Raw genomic sequence first — 21,156 nt, 5'->3', positions numbered from 1 at the left:
TGCCTCAGCCTCCAAAAGTGTTGGGATCACAGGCGTGAGCCACCGCGCCCGGCCAGAACAGAGGTTCTTAACTTGAGAATCACAGATGAACTTTAGGTCTATGAACTCCCTGATATTACATGCAAAATTTTGTGTCTATGAACTCCCTGAAGTTAAATGCAAAATTTTTTGTCTATGTTTGTAGGTACAATTTTCTAGACAAAGGGGTCCATAGCTATCTAATTCTTAAAGAAGATTATAAACCAAAAAATACTTCAGAATATTGGTTTAGATTAGAAAATGCTTTAAATGAGGAAAAAAGAACTCATTTATTCATAGAGAATGACTAATTTACCTTAACTTTTATTTAAATGTACTATTAATATAAACATAATTAGCACCCAGTGCTATGCATAGGTGAGAACATTTATATAGTATTCAGTAAGTTATAATTTCTAAAACATTCAAAATATGCTTAGCTTAAAAAATGCTATCTGGGCTGGGCACGCTGGCTCACGCCTGTAATCTCAGCACTTTAGGAGGCTGAGGGGGCAGGTCATGAGGTCAGGAGTTCAAGACCAGCCTGGCCAACATGGTGAAACCCCGTCTCCACCAAAAATACAAAAATTCGCTGGGTGTGGTGGCGGGAGCCTGTAATCCCAGCTACTCAGGAGGCTGAGGCAGGACAATCACTTGAATCTGGGAGGCAGAGGTTGCAGTGAGCCAAGATCATGCCACTGCCCTCCAGTCTGGGTGACAGAGTAAGACTCCATCTCAAAAAATAAATAAATAAATAAAAAGCTATCTGGAAGGTCATGTATGCAGCCTATTGATTTTTAGTTATTTGAGTATGTAAATGTTGTAACAAATTATCTGGGTAATATACCCAAAAGTATAATGCATTTGGTTTCTTATATCTTTCTAATATACTGGGACACATGTAGTCATTCTGGTTAAGCCATTCCTAAGGAAGAATTATGAAATAAAAATTTTTTCTTATCACTCTACTATTCAAGAGTCTCCACTGAAGCACTCTACTTAACTGTTATATCCTCTTTAAAGCATCTTATGTCTGATGTATTATTCCAGAATTTACAGCAGAAGCTCTCTTAACAGATCTTTACCTAACAGATTTGATGGATTAACAGACTCTCCATTTCCTCTGTAAAACATACTGAATGTTGCTCACGGGGTGCTACACGCTTGTGGTTGCTCGGGTACTCTGTTAAGCCTGCACCCTTCTACTTCCATCAGTTAGTCTGTTTTGCTTACTAAATCCACTGGGTTTGTTGCTAAACTTATTTATGCTAGTTTTCTATGTTGTAACTATAATTTACTTTATGTAAAGAGACAAAGTAAGTGCCCACTACCAAGAGGTTTATTACTTATTTGAAAATCAGGTAAATGCTTTGAAAAGCCTCTAAAAAGGAGACACATACCCTCCACAAATAAGGCTGATTTATGTGGGGGTAAGACAGCTGTAAAAGACTAATGTAACTATCCTGAAAATCTAAGAGGATTTTGTGCTTGAATTACTTTTTAAGTATCTAAGTTCTAGATTTACTTTGGAGAAATCATCCTGAAAACTGATGCATTATGTGTATATTTACACAAGAAAGGCAGGAAATCTGATCTATAGGTCCATAGTCAAAGAAATAATCTTGGTTCTCTACCAAAATGCTGGTAAACAAATACATAAATATTTAAGATCTATATGCATCTTTTTATTTTAAAATGATTCTCGCTTTAACCAACCTTTTGGTTTGGTTAAGTGAACATCTCTGGATCCTGATCATTTTGGACAGAAGGGATTCTACTATATAGATGTGATCTGTCATCTAGATACTAAATTCTTCTTGCTAAAATATCAGAAGCTAATGGCCTTCTGTGGATAATTCCTTTTTTTTTTTTTTTTTTTTTTTGAGATGGAGTCTTGCTCTGTCACCCAGGCTACAGTGCAGTGGCACGATCTTGGCTTACTGCAGCCTCTGCCTCCTGGGTTCAAGCGATTCTCCTGCTTCAGCCTCCAGAGTAGCTGGGACTACAGGCATGTGCCACCATGCCCGGCTAATTTTTTTGTATTTTTAGTAGAGATGGGGTTTCGCCATGTTGGTCAGGCTGGTCTCAAACTCCTGACCTCAAGTGATCTGCCTGCCTTGGCCTCCCAAAGTGCTAGGATTACAGGCATGAGCCACCACACCTGGCCTTCTGTGGAAAATTAACCCAACGGAATAAACTCAAAAGTAGTTTATTTAAAGGACTGTGTGAGTCTACTGAAGGATACGCTTTGCCTCTCTGCAGCTCTCAAATCACACTGTAGGAAGATGGCTTCATTTACACAAACAGCCCACTTGTAAAGGCAACAGAGTCTTCTCACAAGGCAAATTATTAAGTCATCCACCTTGGGGTTAGCTTAGCTAAGAGCCTAGGATGAATTTGACAACTGTATAGGGATCACAATCTATGGTATAACTGTGGGAATTTTTGGCTGATATTTCCCAGCAAAGGACAGAAATAGTCTCATTTATTAGATATGGAATCTTGCTAATTTTGCCTCTGAGAGTTAAAGAAACTCCCGTGTTCTAAGAGGTTTAGCTGTTGCTCTTTGATAAATAACAGTATGGATTACTCTGGATTTTTAGAAAACAGAGCACACTGAAGGAACACCATTTTCAGGAACTCAAGAAAAACATAACATACATGGGGTTACTGTCAAATATTTTTTCATTCTTAGTACGTATGTATCAGTGTGAGAAACCATAAACTACAGTAATATTACTGAAAGGATTCACTAGAGTCACAATAAGCGGCAAAGAAACCTTCACTGAGAACCAGGAAAAACCCCACAATAAAGCATAAACACAACTACCTGGCTGTTTGTGGTAGGTGAGCTCTCTGCTTGTTAAGCAGAACCATCGTTTCTTAAAATTCTTTTTTCCAATCCGAGTTCTTCCTTGAGCTCTTTTATACATCTCACTGCCAACATAACAGATGTAAACATTTAGCTATAAAAATTAAGTTAATCTAAAACAAAGAAGTATCCTTTAACTTTAAATGACATGAATAGTAGTGTAAGATTATATTAAATATATAAAAATATTTTTGCTATCCATGACTGTTGCATTTATTTTGGCCATACCAAAGGAATAAGGTCTTTAATTAATTTAATATTTTTAATTGTACTATACAGAACAAAAAAGGGTCAAATGAGTGGTTCCCCCCCTTAACTTACAATAAACACTTTACATTAAGACTAATAGTGCTGTTACTTTTTTAAAGTACTCTAAATACCCATCATCTCACTATAATTGCAAAACAACTCTAGGACTGTATGCACAGGAAATCAGGCTTTTTTGCCATAAAGTTTGTAGGACAGTAAAGGTGACTTACCTGACTGCTAATTTTGGCAGTTCTAACACAGCACACAAAGCCAGATCTCCTCACTCTTAGACCCACGCTCTTTGTACTTACTTAATATCTATACCGATATATAACTTCCATGTCTAATTTGATTAAATTACCCTTCTTTCAGGTGCACAGGCTCACTCGTACCACTGGACTCTTTAGTTTCAGTAGATGAAATCTCATCCAAGAACTAAATGGGGAAATGGGCAAATATTACACTGTGTGATAAGGTACATTATAAAAAATTCAGTTTATCTTACATGTCATTGATTATAATGGGAAGTTCTTCATTATTAATGAATACACATAATAGTAATTTATAAAACAAAACACATATTTAATTAGAGAGGAAATCCCTAATTTACAAATGACAAGTATTATAAAAGTAATGTTTATTTATTTATTTATGTGGAGACAGAGGCTCACTCTGTTGCCCAGGCTGGAGTGCAGTGGTGCAATCTCGGCTCACTGCAACCTCCTCCTCCTGGGTTCAAGTGATTCTCATATCTCAGTTTCCCAAGCAGCTGGGATTACAGGCATGTGCCACCATGCCCAGCTAATTTTTTTGATTTTTAGTAGAGACAGGGTTACACTATGTTGGCCAGGCTGGTCTTGAACTCCTGGCCTCAAGTGATCTGCCTGACTCAGCCTACCAAAGTGCTGGGATTACAGGATTACAGGTGTGAGCCACCATGCCCAGCCTAAAACTTTGTTCTTAAGTTACTTAAAACCCAGAACATATTTCCTTGTAGGAATAATTCAATCCATAATTCCTTAACTGCAATTCTGAAATACATAACATTCTGAATACAAAGTTTTTAATCTTGTCTCTGATTTGAAGTACTCATTCAGGGGTATAACTTAACCTGAACTGGTGTAAGGCTATTTACACTCTGTACTTATATTACTTACTGTAAGTATTCATACACTGTGCTATAAGAATTAATGTATTTGATTGTGGGGTGCTACCCTAGGCTCCACTGGGAGGTGTTACATATAGTATATACTGATTACCGTTTGAAACTCTGAAAAACTGAATTCTGAAATACTTTTGGTCCCAATGATTTTACATATAAGATTGTGAACCTTTATTATAGGTAAAGGATCACCAAAGCATGGCTCAGAGGGCCACGTTTGACCTGTAGCCTGTTTTTGTAAGGCCCATAAGAATACAGGTTGAACACCCTTAATCTAAAAAATCCCAGATGTTCCAAAGCCCAAAACCTTTTGAGTGCCAACAGAATATTCAAAGGAAATGCTTGCTGGTGCATTCTGGATTTTGAATTTTGGATTTTCAGATTAGGGATGCTCAGTCAAAAAATATATATGGAGAGAGAGAGAATGAATAAAAGTATTTCAAAATTTGAAAAAAATCCAAAATCCAAAACACTTCTGGTCTCAACCATTTTGATAAAGGATACTCAACCTGTAACTATTACATTTCTAAATGTAACAATTAGGGTTACATTTAGGATTGTGAAAGGGTTGTGAAAACAAAGACTAAGTGGCAGAGACCTTATGTGATCAGCAAAGCCTAAAATATTTTCTCACTGTCCCTTTACAGAAAAGAGTTTGCCAACTTCTATTATATATAACTGACTTTAGCTCTGAGAGATGGTATTTCACAGTCATGACTGAAGTGTAAATGGATAATCTGGAAATCTAATCACCATTTATAAACTTTCCATCAAGAAAATTTATAGTATCCATCTTTACCAAGTCAGCTAGTGAAAAACATTTAACTTCATAAATATGCTACCTTGACTGGTCAAGGGCTTTTTAGTATTTGGCTGTCTCTTCATGGGAAAGGGAAATCAGCAGTTCAAGGAACAATTCCTTTTTCTTTTCTTTCTTTTTTTTTTTTGTGATGGAGTTTTGTTCTGTTGCCCAGGCTGGAGTGCAATGGTGTGATCTCGGCTCATTTCAACCTCCACCTCTCAGGTTCAAGTGATTCTCCTGCCTCAGCCTCCCGAGTAACTGGGACTACAGGCACCTGCCACCATGCCCGGCTAATTTTTGTATTTTTAGTAGAGACAGGGTTTTACCATATTGGCCAGGCTGGTCTTGAACTCCTGATCTTGTGATCCGCCTGCCTCGGCCTCCCAAAGTGCTGCGATTACAGGCGTGAGCCACCGTGCCTGGCCGGAACAATTCTTTTCTTTTCTTTTTTTTTTTTTAAATCTACCATTACTTTGATTTTGAGGAACAATTCTTGTTCTTAAAGAAGAATCCTATTTTGCCCCCTAAATGAGCTATCCATTTATTTAGTTCATTAGGTGTATATTACAAACTCAGAAACTCAGAGAGGGTCTGCATTTCTTTGCTTTTTCCTTTATACTTTTCTATGTTGTTCTGCTTAGGACTTAAAAACAAACCACATTCCAATAAGGATAGTATTGAGGCTCCAGTGCCTATTCTAAAGTGGAATTTGTAGGCACAGCCATTTTCTCCTAAGACTGGCTGACAATTGCCCACCAGAGCTCAGACTTAAGGAGTTTTGAAATGGAATGTTTACTTCTGTTTGCTGGGAGAAAATATTGGTAAGTGAAAGAACAAGAACAAGAACAGAGTTCCTTTTGCATTATATGTGGGTAATGTGGGTACAAGTATCCAAGGGAACTGAAGAAGCGCCCTATCACAGCATCAATTCTCCCAGATGGACCATGCACTAATGGGGTCTGAGTTATGTGAATATTTTATTTCTTAATATATACCTGAAGTCACTGATTTGTTAGCAAATATTTATTATTTATAATAATTTATTTTTTTTTTTGAGACAGAGTTTTGCTCTTGTTGCCCAAGCTGGAGTGCAATGGCATGATCTCGGCTCACTGCAACCTCTACCTCCTGGGTTCAAGCGATTCTCCTGCCTCAGCCTCCCTAGTAGCTGGGATTACAGACATGTGCCACCAGGCCTGGCTAATTTTTTGTATTTTTAGTAGAAATGGGGTTTCACCATGTTAGCCAGGCTGGTCTCCAACTCCTGACCTCAGGTGATCCACCCGCTTTGGCCTCCCAAAGTGCTGGGATTACAGGTGTGAGCCACTGCACCCAGCCAATAATTTATTTATTATAATTCTTAAGGAACTATGGGGTAAATACAGAGATATAAAGTGAAAGAAAACCCAGTAATTAAGATGGACTATAGGCAGGGTGATTATAGGTCCCAGTTTGCTCAGGACCATCTCTATCAGGACCATTCCTATCATCCCAGAATAATCACCAATAGTATTTTTCACTCTTAAAAGTGTTCTGGTTTAGACATCAAATTATATGGTCACCTTGTTTATAGAACTATCCAGGTTATCCTTTCTAAACTCTGCAGGGAATAGCATATGATTCAGTTATACTCTATTTTCTTCTGCATCAATAGTAAATGTCACTAGTCAGAGTGCCAATATAAAATGAGAAATTGAGCTTCACAAGCTTTTACACTTTATAGCACTGCACATATCTTGTTGTAACTACTAAATAATAAAGGAAACTAGGATATTAGGGCAAAATACCCTATGTCAGCTTAGGGATCCAGAACCAAATCTGAGACAGAGGCACACTATGGCGATAGTCCATTAGAATGTGAGTGGGTGACTCAGAGCAGATCAGGAACAGACTGAACTCCTGGAACCCTTAAATCCTTTCTCCACTGACATTATCAACTCTAAACATTCTGATTATATCAGGGGAAAAAAAATCAGATGCTACCACAGCCTCAGTCAGAAAACATGGAAAAACAACCCTCAAACAAAAGACAGTACATCATAATCTTGCCAATAAAAGTCTGCCTACAGTGTCACAAATGTTTCAACAATGTCTGAAAAATAAAAGGGCAGCTTTTTCTTTGCCTATTCTTTTGAAAGACTTTCTCCTCAAAAGCCTTCAATGGTTGCCTAAAAAAATTTTGGTTAAACAGGCACTATTCCAGATGAAAAATATTCCAATGGACTTTAATTTTTTAAATCATCATGTTTCACTAAGTCTCTGTAAGAATCCTAAGTATAAAAAAAGGCTCAAACATGTATCTCAACAAAATAAATACTCTGGCAACCAACTGCTAGTTGTGCTACAGAAATTGAATGAAGTCTTTAATATCTGGCTTTGCTAATTTGGATTCATTAAGTTAAGACTGTGATACATAAAATACAGTACTTTCTTCAGGCCCAGTTTAGATGTAATTCATTTCTTTCTTTATTTTTTAATTCTTAACTTCTAGACTATATGGGATAGAGTACTTCAAAGGTAACTTTTCTTTATAAATTTTCAGCATTTTACAATAATGCTATATTTTGTTTAGATGATTCAAGACTAAAGACTCAAGAAATTAAAGATCCTTTCAAAACATTCTCAACTTCTAAGTACAGTGATTTTTGTAGGCTGCAGGCCTTATGTTAGGATATTATATACTACAGGCTTTTGCACATGTATAGTAACTTTCCTCAGGTTACTACCATAAATTTATATTGTTCATTAAATGTTCAATAATGTATATATTTTTTACTATGGCAATTAAGTGCCCACTCTACATCAGGCAGCATACAAAGCCTTTACCCCCAGAGACCAGAGGTTCTCAACCAGAGATAATTCTGTCCCTCAAGGAACATTTGGCAATACCTGGAGGCATGTTTGGCTGTCAAAACAGAGGCATACTTCTTGCATCTAAGGGGTAGAGGCCAGGGATGCTGCTAAATATCCTGAAACGCACAAGCCAGCCCCTCAGAATCAAGAATTATCTGGTCCCAAATGCCAACAGTGTCACTCTGAGAAATCCTAACCCTAGACAGCCGTAATTTGTGTTTCTAATGCACTGGCAAAAGCAGTTGTTGTTAAACTTATTTAGGTATTTTCAAAGCTGAAAAACATAGCTTTGTGGAAGAAGAAAAAAGAAAAAGGAAGCCTTTTTGATGAACAGTTTAAACATTATTATTTAAACTGGGGATTGATAATAATAATATATATAAAATGTTATTTCCCCTATGTTATATGAAATAAATATTAACAATTCCAGAATAAAACCATCATACCTTTTTAACTGCTATAATATATCCTTCTTCTTGAAACATTTTGAAAAATTCACACATGAATGTCTCTTTGAAACTTGACTAAGAAAAAACAAACACAGGGTTTATAAGTGTTAAATAGAGAATTAAGAATAGAATGGATTGTATTTTTAAGCGGAGGATTAAGGCCTAAAAGGACTCAATTATATATTTTCAGAGAGTTCAGGGCTTGGAGTGGAAGACTTCTTTCAAAGCTGTCATGTGATTATGGCCCAAGCAGGCAGACAGACTGTCCTGTACCTCCTTACTAGGTAGGCTCTCTTGTCTTATTTAGCAGTTTTCATGAAACTGTCTGCTTTTTTTTTTTTTTTTTTTTTTTAATGTTCTCATTAAACTTTTTTTCTTTTTTAAATTTCTAGAGACAGGGTCTTGCTATGTTGCTCGGACTGGAGTGCAGTGGCTATTCATAGGTGCCATCATTGTGCACTACAGCCTTGAACTCCTGGCCTCAAGTCATCTTCCTGCTTCAGCTTCCTGGGATTAAAGACACAAGTCACCATGCCCAGCTTCTGAAACTGTCCTCTTTAACAGGTGACTAAGAGAGTATCTACTTAAAAGACAGCTATTTGTGTGTGTGTGTGTGTGTGTGTGTGTGTGTATGTTTTGTTTTTAATTTGGAAGAAGGTAAGTCAAGGATAAGGGATCATAGGATGTAACAACATTTAGAAGTGTAAAAACAAAATAAAAGATGTAAGGACTTACCTTGCTTTTGGACAGACTCCCCCAGCTTCCCAAAGTTTGTATAGTTTTTGAGATGAGAGTTAATGTTCTAATTGTCTGTGCATCCTAAAAAATGTAAAAAAGACCAAAACTACTAAGTTTTCAAGAAAATAATTTGTATAAAAAAGTAGAATAGAGTAAATGGACTACATTGCTGTAAAACAATGACTCAAAAACGTTCAAACCACACACAGTTAAAATCTAGCTAAGGCTGGGTACAACTTACCGGCCTAAGGAATTAAGAGACTAAAGAAGCCATATATAATTAACAATTCTTCCCAAAGTAATTATTAAAGATGTGGTGCTCTTAAAAGTCATATATATATACACACATATATATATATACGTATATATATTTTTTTTTCTGAGATGGAGTCTCGCTCTGTTGCCCAGGCTGGAGTGTAGTGGCGTAACCTCAGCTCACTGTAACCTCCACCTTCTGGGTTCAAGCGATTCTCCTGTCTCAGTCTCCTAAGTAGCTGGGATTACAGGTGCCTGTCACCACGCCTGGCTAATTTTTGTATTTTTAGCAGAAACAGAGTTTTGCCATGTTGGCCAGGCTGGTCTTGAACTCCTGACCTCGGGTGATCTGCCCGCCTTGGCCTCCTGAAGTGCTGGGATTACAGGCATGAGCCTTTTGGCACCAACCAAAAGCCATAATTTTATCAATATTGTATATAAGTTGTTTTGTACAGTATGGCACCTTGGATTATCTGACAAATTATAGTCACTTCTGTAACAGTCACTTCTACTTTACTACCTTATAACTTAAAATGGCAGTTTTAAGGTGTTCCAAATTTTCTGTGCTCAGCTCACCTCTAAACATATTCAATACTTTAAATGGCTTTTGCAATTAACTCTTTTCACCATGGAAGCAAAGACCTAAATTCAGCTTAGGAAATGTGAAGTCACCTAGTTATTTTTGGACCTTACCAGAGGGTGATTATTTGGGTCTATTATCCAAGAGGTTTTTCAGGCCTGTCTATCTGAAAGAAGTAATATATAGTAGTATATAAAATTGACTAAACGGTGTTCCCTCAAGAATCTTTGATCCTTCATTTTTTTTTAATTGAGATATAATTTACATATGACAAAATGAATAGGTCTTAAATGAATACCCTACTGAATTTTCACCAATCCATACATTTGTGTAAGTTTCTATCAAAACACAGACCATTTTTATTTGTTTTAAGGATTCAAGTAAACAGTATCTTGCATCTAAAGACATATCCAGAAAAATTTAGATACAGAAAAGCTTTAGTTTGATTTTTGGCTCACATTCCTCAATATTTTGGTATCCCCCCCACCCCCACATTGAAAATAGGCAATGAATGTGAAGGGGAAGAGATGACCAAAATATAAGGTAATCTGGAAAGGAAGGAATATCTGAAATATGATCCTTATAATATACTTATAAAATAGATACACACCTAAATTAAGGCTATTCAGAAAACATTTTAGCTGTAACATCTGGGATTTCATTACATCTATAAAAGGTCCCTACAATTCTCTGTCTTTGAAGAAAATAATATTCTTAAAGATGTCCTGGCACCTGCACTCATGTTTCCTGCAGCACTATTTACAATAGCAAAGTCATAGAACCAACCTAAGTATCCACCAACATCTGTTACAGGAATACACAAATTCAAGTATGAATACAAGGCAGACTCACAAGTTCAGAAGTAGGTGTTCTGTTTATGTCCAGAATGTTGCTACCACGCTTTCACTGCCTCAGAGTTCTATGCAGCTTTAGTAACAAAGCCACAGAATGGACAGCCCTGTGAACAAAAGGACACTGGCCCACTCTCTGCTGGGGCTGCTCACAGACCATTTATCCTTTGGCAAGAAAGGGCGTGGTGCTGCCACTGCAACATGGTTCTATTCAGTTCTCACAAGGTTAAGTGAGTGTCAGTGTCATGTAGCCGTTGAGAGAAGAAATGGGTATTCAGAACCTGGTTTAACTCTAAAACTCAAGTGTTTTCCCTACACTATTGAGCAACTCCTCTTGGCTGTGAGTTTCCTAAGGGCAAAGAGTATCTTATTCATCACTGTATCTCCAGTACTGAGCACGGAATGATACATTATAGGTACCTGAACATCTGTCTAAGAGGTTGGAAGGGATAGGATTAAGCTCACAGATGATAAAGACTGACTGAATTTGAATCCCAGTTAAACCCAGTTCAAATTGAGTAAGATCAAATCATAATTTGTCAGTTGTGTGAGCTTGGAAAAGTTACTGTATTGTGATTTCCTTATCTGCACATGTGGATGATAATAGAATTTACCTTACGGGTTGCTAGGAGGCCCAAACAAGTTAAAACATAAAGTAGTTAGAACAAGGCCTAGTACAAAGCACTAAATAAATGTGGACTATTATTATTATTTGTTATACAAATCAGCAACTAAGAGCAATTAGATAAGATTATAAAGTATTTGGAACATAAAAGATTAAAGAATCAGCCAAATTACACGATATAAGAAGGAATCAGAAGTATAGCAAAAAAAAAAGAATTTTAAAAATTAAGAAATAAACATGTAAATATATGCAGTGGAGATTTAGATTTTTGGTAATTAAATAGGACTCCAGAACAAAGATTGTATGCTTAAAAAATTTTTAAATCTCATATGTTTACAGTATTACCTCACGTAAATAAAAAGTAAAAATACTGATATATTTAACAAGTTATATTCCAATAAAAGTTCCTACGCCTTTCACTATACTGCATTCTTGGTTTCTTTTTCTGTTTTTACCGTTAATGCTTATCCAGTTCACCTGCCACTTAATATTTTTTAATTATATGCTGTCAGTTTCATTGCTACTGAAATCTTCTATCTTAGATGCTGTTTCTAAATTAAATGGAATTTCTCTTGTAGCCTTCTTTCTTAGAGAAGAGCCTCTTCAAATTTCTGTGAAATTTAAAAATATCTGCAAAATTAACCTATTTTAATAAATCAGGTAAGCAGATTTTGTTTAAATAAAAAACCTATCAAAATGAAACCTGTAACTAATGAAAAAAAATCTTATGGAAATTTATAACCACACACAGTAGCAGATGAAAAAATATAATAAATCCCCTTTGTACTCATCACCAAGCTTCAATAATTAACAACATTTTATTACTCTTGTAGAACATCTTTTAACAACAAAAAATAGGATTATTAGCCTCACTTGAAAGACTGAAATGGCCAAGAAAAATGCTGAGTAAATTTAAGTATCAGTTATAAGAAAATACAGCCCAGTGAAATTGGTTTATCTTTTCTTCATTTTAATAAAAATTTAAAAAATGGAATAAAGCTTTCAGAAGAACAAACACTTACTGGATGATGAGGTCGCAAATGAAAAGTATGAGGTGATACTACGGCTACAGCAAAGAAACGAAGAAATACAAAGCTGCTCACTGCAGAATACTGAACATGAGGGTCATCTGCAGGAAAAAAAATGGTGAAATGTCATGCACAAAAACACTTAATTAAAAAACAAAGATGATAAATTAAAAAATATAGAAAAGACATGTAAACTAGGAGAGCAACATAATTTGTCTAGTAAGAACTGAGTTGATGAAATGATAGTGATATTTATGACTCAATTAAAAGAAAACCCCTATGATTAAAAAAATCCAAAAGAAGTAAGAAATAATATGAAAAAAGACAAAGCTGTTAGGTTTTCAGAAATATTTTAATTTGAAAAATACCTCTTTCTTCACCTGCAAGAAGAGACTGCTAAAATTACAACAGAAATAAAAGTAGTATCTAGCACTACCTAGTGGTAACACTGAATCCCTTAAGAGTATGATACAAGGCTACTTTCAGTTTTAGGTTCTTGTTTCAATTTCCCCCCCAAAAATCTTAATAATATCAAAAGTTATGCAACAAAAACAATTAGGCAGAAATGTTTACTTTAAAAAGCTATCAACAGTCCATAAACAAAAATGCAGACAAACTGAAGACTACTGGTGGCTTTGATCATTCACCTACAACTTTCGTTTCAGACTGGAGTCAACACTTTACCCAACAATCAGACAGATGGTGGTGAAGCAGATGGTGAGGGAAAGAATCTTTAGGTTTGGTTCGAGTTTTAACTCTTCTAAGTCATTCAGTAGGTAACCATTAACAAGTCGTTTGTCATTTTTTAGTAATATCTGCCTTCTACCTGCTGTCTGCCCTGCCCTTCTACCTCTCCTTCCCCCATTCTTCTAGCGTAGTAAGAACAACAAAAACGAGAGAATATGAAACACTTATGGCAACAAAACTGTCACTACTATAGTCTACTGAGGATATGATAACCATATTAATAGTCAAGTCAACAAAAAACATAACTAAAGAGATACATCTGCATGTATATAAAAACATAAAGTGTTGGCCGGGCGCGGTGGCCCACGCCTGTAATTCCAGCACTTTGGGAGGCCGAGGCGGGCGGATCATCTGAGGTCAGGAGTTTGAGACCAGCCTGACCAACATGGAGAAACCCCGTCTCTACTAAAAATACAAAATTAGCCAGGCGTGGAGGCACATGTCTGTAATCCCAGCAACTTGGGAGGCTAGAAACCTGGGAGGCAGAGCTGCAGTGAGCTGAGATTGTGCCATTGCACTCCAGCCTGGGCAACAAGAGTGAAACTCAGTCTCAAAAACAAAAACAAAAACAAAACCCAAAAAAATTCCATAAAGTGTTTAAGTTCATTTATATAAACAAGAATTAAATTGCTAAAACAGATTTAAGGCCAAGATCACCAGTTAGTATAGAGTATAGTGAATGGCAGCATGTGGTTTGGAGTAGACTAGGCCCAGGTTTGAGGTCCTGCTTGCCTGTTGGCCACGCCATAGACCTTGGTAAAGCTACTCAGCTTCTCTAAACCTTAGTTTCTCACCTAATGGGAGTAGTACCTACCTCATGTGGTTTTGTGAAGATGAGAATAGGAGACAATGGAGGCTAACATGCTAACACTGTGTGTGTTACTAAGTAGTCAATGTGGTTATCATGATTTAACTATTTAAAAATATAATTTCAATGAGCATTTCACCTTTCCGTGTGCCTCTGGCTCCCCTTATTTTTGTTATGAAGATTAGATTTAGTTACTTATTTGCAACTATAATTAGCAAAGACATTTAGATCTGAATTTATCTACATGTTAGACAACTCAGCCCCACTAATTTAGTAATGCATCAATTTAGTAGAAGGGCAGTTAACTGCACACATGTGTGTACAGGGTGAGCACACACTTAAAAGAACATAAAACTGCAAAATCTCTTCAGATGGTTACAGAAATAAACTTACAGTTTTGCACAGCTGGTTAAGACTGATAATTTAAGTACCTGCCTAATTTTACCCTCCTACCCACCACCTCCCATTATAGACAGATCTGAAAAGCTACCTGTAGTAAGTTTATCTACTTATCAGAAATATATTAAAATGTGAATAATTCTAAATATTAGCAGCGACAGTAACACTTAATTTTATGAAAAGTTTCTAAGCAAAACCTTGACATAGCTACTTTTTCAAAATTAAAATATGCCAGTTACTGATATATGTATCTTAAAACTCTATGTATGTTACAACAGAAAGGTTTCTAATGTCTAAGACCATTTCTGTAAAAACCGCTCACCACCAAAACCTTATTAGCATTCTCATACTGTCAAATCTAGTCAATTTTATGGAACTAAAGATTCTCACTATCTGAATGCATGCAGCTGGAAAAGATGGTATAAATAACAAAGGTATTTTTAACTCTCATAAGCATCTGGTATAAGTGCTTACTTATATAATGTTATAGTTCTAAATTTTTGCCTTTCTTTAATGGTGATTTTGATTTGCTCTTTGTATAAAGTTGCATTATACTGAAATAAAATGGAATATGTATTTTGAGATTTCAAGAAAAATCAGATTTCTTATGAGAAAGCTAGAATCATTTTGAAAAACTAAAGAAGGTTGTACTTAAAAACCTTAGGCTGGGCATGGTGGGTCACGCCTGTAATCCCAGCAACTTTGGGAGGCCGAGGCGGGCGGATCATGAGGTCAGGAGATCGAGACTATCCTGGCTAACATGGTGAAACTAAAAATACAAAAAATTAGTCGGGCATGGTGGTGGGCGCCTGTAGTCCCAGCTACTCGGGAGGCTGAGGCAGGAGAATGGCATGAACCTGGGAGACGGAGGTTGCAGTGAGCCAAGACAGTGCCACTGCACTCCAGCCAGGGTGACAGAGCAAGACTCCGTCTCAAAAAAATAAATAAATAAATAAAATATAAATAAATAAATAAATAAATAAATACCTTAAATATCTCACACAAACCAAACATGTAATTAATATCTACAAAAAAGTCAAAGAAAAAGAAATGGCATGTTTTAGTAAAACAAGGCACTTACTAGGAAATCTCTGAGTAGCCATCTGCCTTAGAGAATAAAAGATATCACACATTACAGTGGGGCAGCTCATACTTGATTTTACAATTGTATTGAATAACTTGTCTACGTAGTAGCGCAGATTCTCCTGCAGGATTTAAAAAGGTAAACGTTAAGATTTTGATGTTCACACATCTTCAATAGCCTTCATGAAAGAAAAATGTAAGAAAATGAGGTTTATTAGACAGTCACTATCTAATATTTTTTAAAGCACTGTTACCCTTTTCCAAACTCACTCAGTTTAAGGACAATTTATATACTGACTTAATTTAATAAATTAAATTTAGATTTGCTAGGCGTAAGAGCTGAATCTATGAATAAACCTCACAAGAAGCAAGACAGAATAAAATGATCCAAAAGGAAATCACAAAATAACTCGGATACACAAGCACAAGGACATTGTGACACTATTATCCACTGCAATAAAAATTTGTGACCCTAACACAATCACTGTTTTTTCAGAGGCCACTGAAACTACTGACTGATAAAGTCACTGTGTCACTTAGCCTGATCAGTTTGAGCCCAAAGGAATGGCTAGAACGGGGGATGCAACTAGCTATAGCTTAAGTTCACTATTGTTACTAGAGCCAAAAAGAGACAATCAAGAACAAAAATAAAGTGAAACCACTGAGGAAATAACATTCTAAAAACTAATCCTAGGAAGTGCTGCTAATAATAAAGGCTTATGTGAAGAATAAACAGCACTGCTTCCCTCTATATGGCTTTATTATAATGTAAGTGGGAGAAAAGTACACCATTAAGACCAATTTTAATGCAATTATAAATAATATAACAAGGACTTACCTTATTATTTTCTACATTATCTCCCTCTTTCAATTTAATAGGATCGATTTCACAGGATTTTGAGGAGTCACATATCTGAAAAATAAATTTTTCAGTTAATGATTTTTTCTAAGTAATCTGACAAAATGAAAATAACTTATTTTTCTGATAATAAAATTATAGAAATTTAAATTGTAGCAAAGCGTAAAATGTCCTATGCAGGGATAACATACACAATTTTCTTAAAACATGATATCAAAAAGTATTTGTCATATATTTGAAACTCTAGCTAAAATAGAAATCCCATAACAAAGAAATAATGTAGATTATACTATACTGTACCTTTTGAGTAAAAACCCATTGACAGAGAAGTAAATAATTTGCTTCTAAAGTGTTCAGTCTATTTTTTCAGTAACACATGAATGAATAAATCCTTCCCATCAATAGATCACTTGATAAAAGAACAACTATCATAAGGCAACAAACTATCATTGTTGGAGATATATTCTGTACCTCATCAAGAATAGGTTTTAATGTTACTTTCAGGTAGTGCCCTCCCACTATTTTCATCATCTCATCCAGACATCGGGTAGCCAAGGAATTTCCTCTAAAAATTGTGTTTGCATCTCTGAAATAGAAATGGATGAAACCAAATGTAGTAAACAAAGGTTTTGAAACCAATAATATAACATACTTGACCAATTTAAGAAAGAAGCATTTAGCTGAAATAGATTAAGACATACTAGAAGGCATAAGTGACCTACAATTTTAGTAATTTTTACCATTTATTTAAAAGCTTGCCGCCATTAGGTTTTTCAAACTTACCAAAAATATATAGAAATAATGGCCAGGTGTGATGGCTCACGCCTGTAATCTCAGCACTTTGGGGGTCCGAAGCAGGTGGATCACTTGAAGTCAGGAGTGTGAGACTAGCCTGGCCAACATGGTGAAACCCCATCTCTACTAAAAATACAAAAATTAGCTGGGCATGGTGGCGAGTGCCTGTAATCCCAGCTACTCAGGAGGCTAAGGCAGGAGAATCGCTTGAACCTAGTAGGCAGAAGCTGCAGTGAGCCAAGATGATGCCACTGCACTCCAACCTGGGTGAAAAAGCGAGACTCTGTCTTAAAAACAAATAAACAAACAAAAAACTCAATACGTGTGTGTGTGTGTGTATATATATATATATACATATATACATATATATGTTTTTTTAAAAAGGCATATCATGTTTATGAACCAAAAATGTGGAGTATATGTATGTCTCTGTGTGTAAAAAAACAACAGTGTTGGACTATGACGTGAATGAGAAGTCACTTGATTGCTTTTTGAATGTCATACATATGCATATAAGGGTGACACATAATGAATAAAGAAAAAAACACTTCTGCTCTGGTGTTTTAACTTGTGACACGTGAATCAGTATACTAAGCAGCAGATTAGTAACAAATGAAATTTCCTGAGTTAAAGAAAAACATCCTTCATTAATTGTTGTCCTTAAGGTAGATGAATACTGTTTGATAGCTTAACTGCCTTTTGTTATTTGTTAAGTACTTCTTTTCAGCCTACTATACAGTAAGGCTAATCAATACAAAAAAATTCAGACTACAGAATCAATCTGTCATACTAAGGTCCAATTTCAACAATATGTAATTAACATTTAATAAAATATAACTCTTACTGTGTATCCTTCAAGTCTAATTCAGCCACAGCAGTGGCAAAAGGAACAAGTTTATCATGGTGCAGCAGCAGTCGTACAAGGGGCAAAACAGCATCATTTTTATCTCGACATATTTCACTCAAAATGTAAGCAGCTGAGGCAGATATTGGCTAAATACAGAAAGGTAGAAAACAAGCACAAACATCAAGGAAACATGATTAACTGTTCAATCACTAGCCTGTAAAAGTAACTGAAATAATGTCACTAAAGCTGTTATACAGGATATTTAATTTTTGTAATTTTTTATCAGAGATGATTGTGGGAGCACATGTAGGAATCACAGTATTCTGGTTCAGATAAATAGAAACGTGTGTGTGTAGATATATGTATGTATATAATTTTTACTGTTTTAATAAGACTTGATACTCTTGAAATCTTTTCCTTATCATTTATAGAATTATTTTAGCTGTTTCGTGTTAAATCATATCCTTAAGATTCTTAACATACTTGAACATCTGGTGATTTTAGCAGCAAAGTTTTCAAAGAACCATAGTACTCTGAAGGAAGCACGTAGTCTTCTGTATAACATATATTTAATCGCAGAGACCCCAGGTCATCAGTTTTGGATGACTTGTTTCCATTGTCTCTTGGTTGTAGCAAGTACCTGAAGTAAAAATATAAGTGATTCCATGTGATGGAAATGCACTCAAGCCAATGAGGCAAGTTAAGAGTTAAGCTATAAAAAAACTAAACCAAAAAAGTCAACTTAGTATTTACGGTTAGGAAGCTTCATAAGTAGCAGGATACTCATCTTCAGGAACCTAATATTGGTTATACATTGGATTAGAAAGCTATAAATACATTTTTATCCAGGAAACAAAAAGCATAGATATTACAGAAATTAAGATCTCAAAGGAGTTGAACAAGAGTTTGATTAGCTTGCAGGTTTAGAAAAAATGATAATAAAAGGTAAACATTTAAAATCCAATGTATTATCAAAAATAAATTTTTACCAACTAAATTTAAGAAAGAGGCATTTAGTTGAAAATAGATAAGACAGTCCGGGTGCAGTGGCTCATGACTGTAATCTCAGCACTTTGGGAGGCTGAGGCAGGCAGATCACTTGAGGTCAGGAGTTCGAGACCAGCCTGGCCACCATGGTAAAACCCTGTCTTTACTAAAAACACAAAAATCAGTCCGGCATGGTGGCAGGTGCCTGTAATCCAGCTGCTTGGGAGGCTGAGGCAGGAGAATCACTTGAACTCAGGAGGCGGAGTTGCAGTGAGCTGAGATTCCGCCACTGTACTCCAGTCTGGGCTTGCCTGGATGACAGAGCAAGACTTCGTCTCAAAAAAAAAAAAGCAGATAAGACATATCAGAATGCACAAGTAAACTTGTTTTAAAGTAAATTCTTTATCCAAAAATTTGAACTTAAGAGAAATTTGCAGGACCAAAACCAGAAATCTAAGAGTTAAAAAAAAGCTTTTTATCATGGGAATTTAAAAACACAAACAAAAGAGAAGAGAATATTGAACTCTCATGTACCCATTATCTAGCTTAAACAATTATCAACTGAAGACTAATCTTGTTCGCAGTCACAGAAAGAAAAAAATTATGTCCTTTGCACTAACATGGATGCTGCTGGAGGCCACTACTCTATGCGAATTAATGCAGAAACAGAAAACCAGATACCCTATGTTCTCACTTGTAAGTGGGAGCTAAACACTGGGTATGCACAAACACAAAGATGGTAACAATAGACACTGGGGGTTCCAAAAGTGGGGAGGGAGATAGGGGGGTAGGGGTTGAAAAAACTATCCGGTACTTTGTTCGCTACTTGGGTGAAGGGATAATAAGCCTAAACCTCAGCATTACACAATATACCCATGTAACAAACCTGTACATGTACCCCTGAATCTAAAATTAAAAAACAAAACAAAACAAAATTGGATGAAGGCTGATAAAAATTGTAAAGTGCCATTGACAATCAAGTATTCTTATTTCCTTTTTTGGGGGATACTCAGCAATATGCTTGCCTAAATTTGAAATTTATGATTTGTTGTTAGTGTAAATACCTCTTTTTTTTCTAGACTATATCAGGTTTAGAGAAAGGCAATTTTTACTCTTATAGTAGCCTAAGTTTGCAAAAACAATTGAACTCAACTAATTTGGACATTAAAATTTCAGAGTTGCTGGGCTTTAGCCAAAATATATCTTTCTAGGACTGGAAAAAAAAAAGTTTGCTACTCATTCAAGATATCACAGGAGTTCCAGGAGTTAAAAAATTGTTCAAACTCTTAAAAATTTATTTATCTAAAATAATATGCCAATTACAAATACTTCATCCCCTTTATTCCATTAGAGCAAAATATCTAAAAACATCCAGGAAAAAAACCTAACTGTATTCTTATTCTTCAATAATTCATTATTTTAAAAAGGCATTTTCTTGTGCTGTATATAAAATAGTGAATCTTTACTTTACTTAACTATAACCAGAAACCAAACTGCAGAAAAACTGTATTATATGTGTCTTTTATTAGTACATTCTAAAACAAAATTATTTTAAGTTACTATGTGCAGCCAGATGATCAATACTAACACTGATAACATCATTATTTGGACACTGAAAATAGCATAATTTTAAATTATGCTGCAGAAACTATCACAATTAGAATATATTAAGGGAATTTATTTATAAATATTTATCTGCATTTTTTTTCCTATGACTTATCATCATATTGCCCACAAAATTTATTTTCAGAAATAACTCCAAATTAAATTTACAAATTTGGATTTGCTATTAACAAACGCTGTAGGGTAGATAAAAGCAACTGAATGGAGATTCTTTTTGTAGTGAAGCTCAAACCTCAAGAACCAAGAAAGAATCTGTGTGGAGTGCCACTTATTATTTTCATCACTCTTTGAACCAGAATCTTTATTTAATATTAAAAAATCCTTACTACACATAGACAAATAGATAACGATGCATACATATATAAACAATGTCATCAAATCAATGCTTTTGTTTCTTCAAGGAACGTTTTCTTTTTTTTCTCTTTTAACTTTGGGTTTCTCTTATCTTTTTTCCTATCTTCAAAACACTACCATTCTGCACCTCCTCTTCTCTTAGGAACCTGTTAACTACCTACTATGGACCCTT

The 21,156-nt window shown here is 35.5% G+C and overlaps 1 protein-coding gene across 3 annotated transcripts in view; it reads right to left on the bottom strand.

The window, feature by feature from the left end:
* The window catches only part of RASA2 (RAS p21 protein activator 2), a 129,150-nt gene that overhangs the window by 26,128 nt on the left and 81,866 nt on the right, over positions 1 to 21,156 (bottom strand). For 2 of the 3 annotated variants that reach the window (XM_024244968.3, XM_054552761.2), the window contains exons 10-19: positions 18,504 to 18,660; positions 18,018 to 18,166; positions 16,850 to 16,964; positions 16,358 to 16,432; positions 15,518 to 15,641; positions 12,477 to 12,583; positions 9,141 to 9,224; positions 8,403 to 8,480; positions 3,501 to 3,574; positions 2,846 to 2,955 (exon numbers count right to left, since the gene is read on the bottom strand). In XM_024244968.3, coding sequence (XP_024100736.1) covers positions 2,846 to 2,955; positions 3,501 to 3,574; positions 8,403 to 8,480; positions 9,141 to 9,224; positions 12,477 to 12,583; positions 15,518 to 15,641; positions 16,358 to 16,432; positions 16,850 to 16,964; positions 18,018 to 18,166; positions 18,504 to 18,660 — 1,073 coding nt within the window. The remainder of the gene's footprint in view (positions 1 to 2,845; positions 2,956 to 3,500; positions 3,575 to 8,402; positions 8,481 to 9,140; positions 9,225 to 12,476; positions 12,584 to 15,517; positions 15,642 to 16,357; positions 16,433 to 16,849; positions 16,965 to 18,017; positions 18,167 to 18,503; positions 18,661 to 21,156) is intronic. The other variant, XM_024244969.3, reaches the window with a different exon arrangement.

The sequence above is a fragment of the Pongo abelii genome, chromosome 2 (genome assembly GCF_028885655.2).
Source record: "Pongo abelii isolate AG06213 chromosome 2, NHGRI_mPonAbe1-v2.0_pri, whole genome shotgun sequence".
Taxonomy (NCBI): Eukaryota; Metazoa; Chordata; class Mammalia; order Primates; family Hominidae; genus Pongo; species Pongo abelii.
The sequence above is the reverse complement of the archived record's forward strand: the minus strand, read 5'-3'. Positions and strand labels throughout refer to the sequence as shown.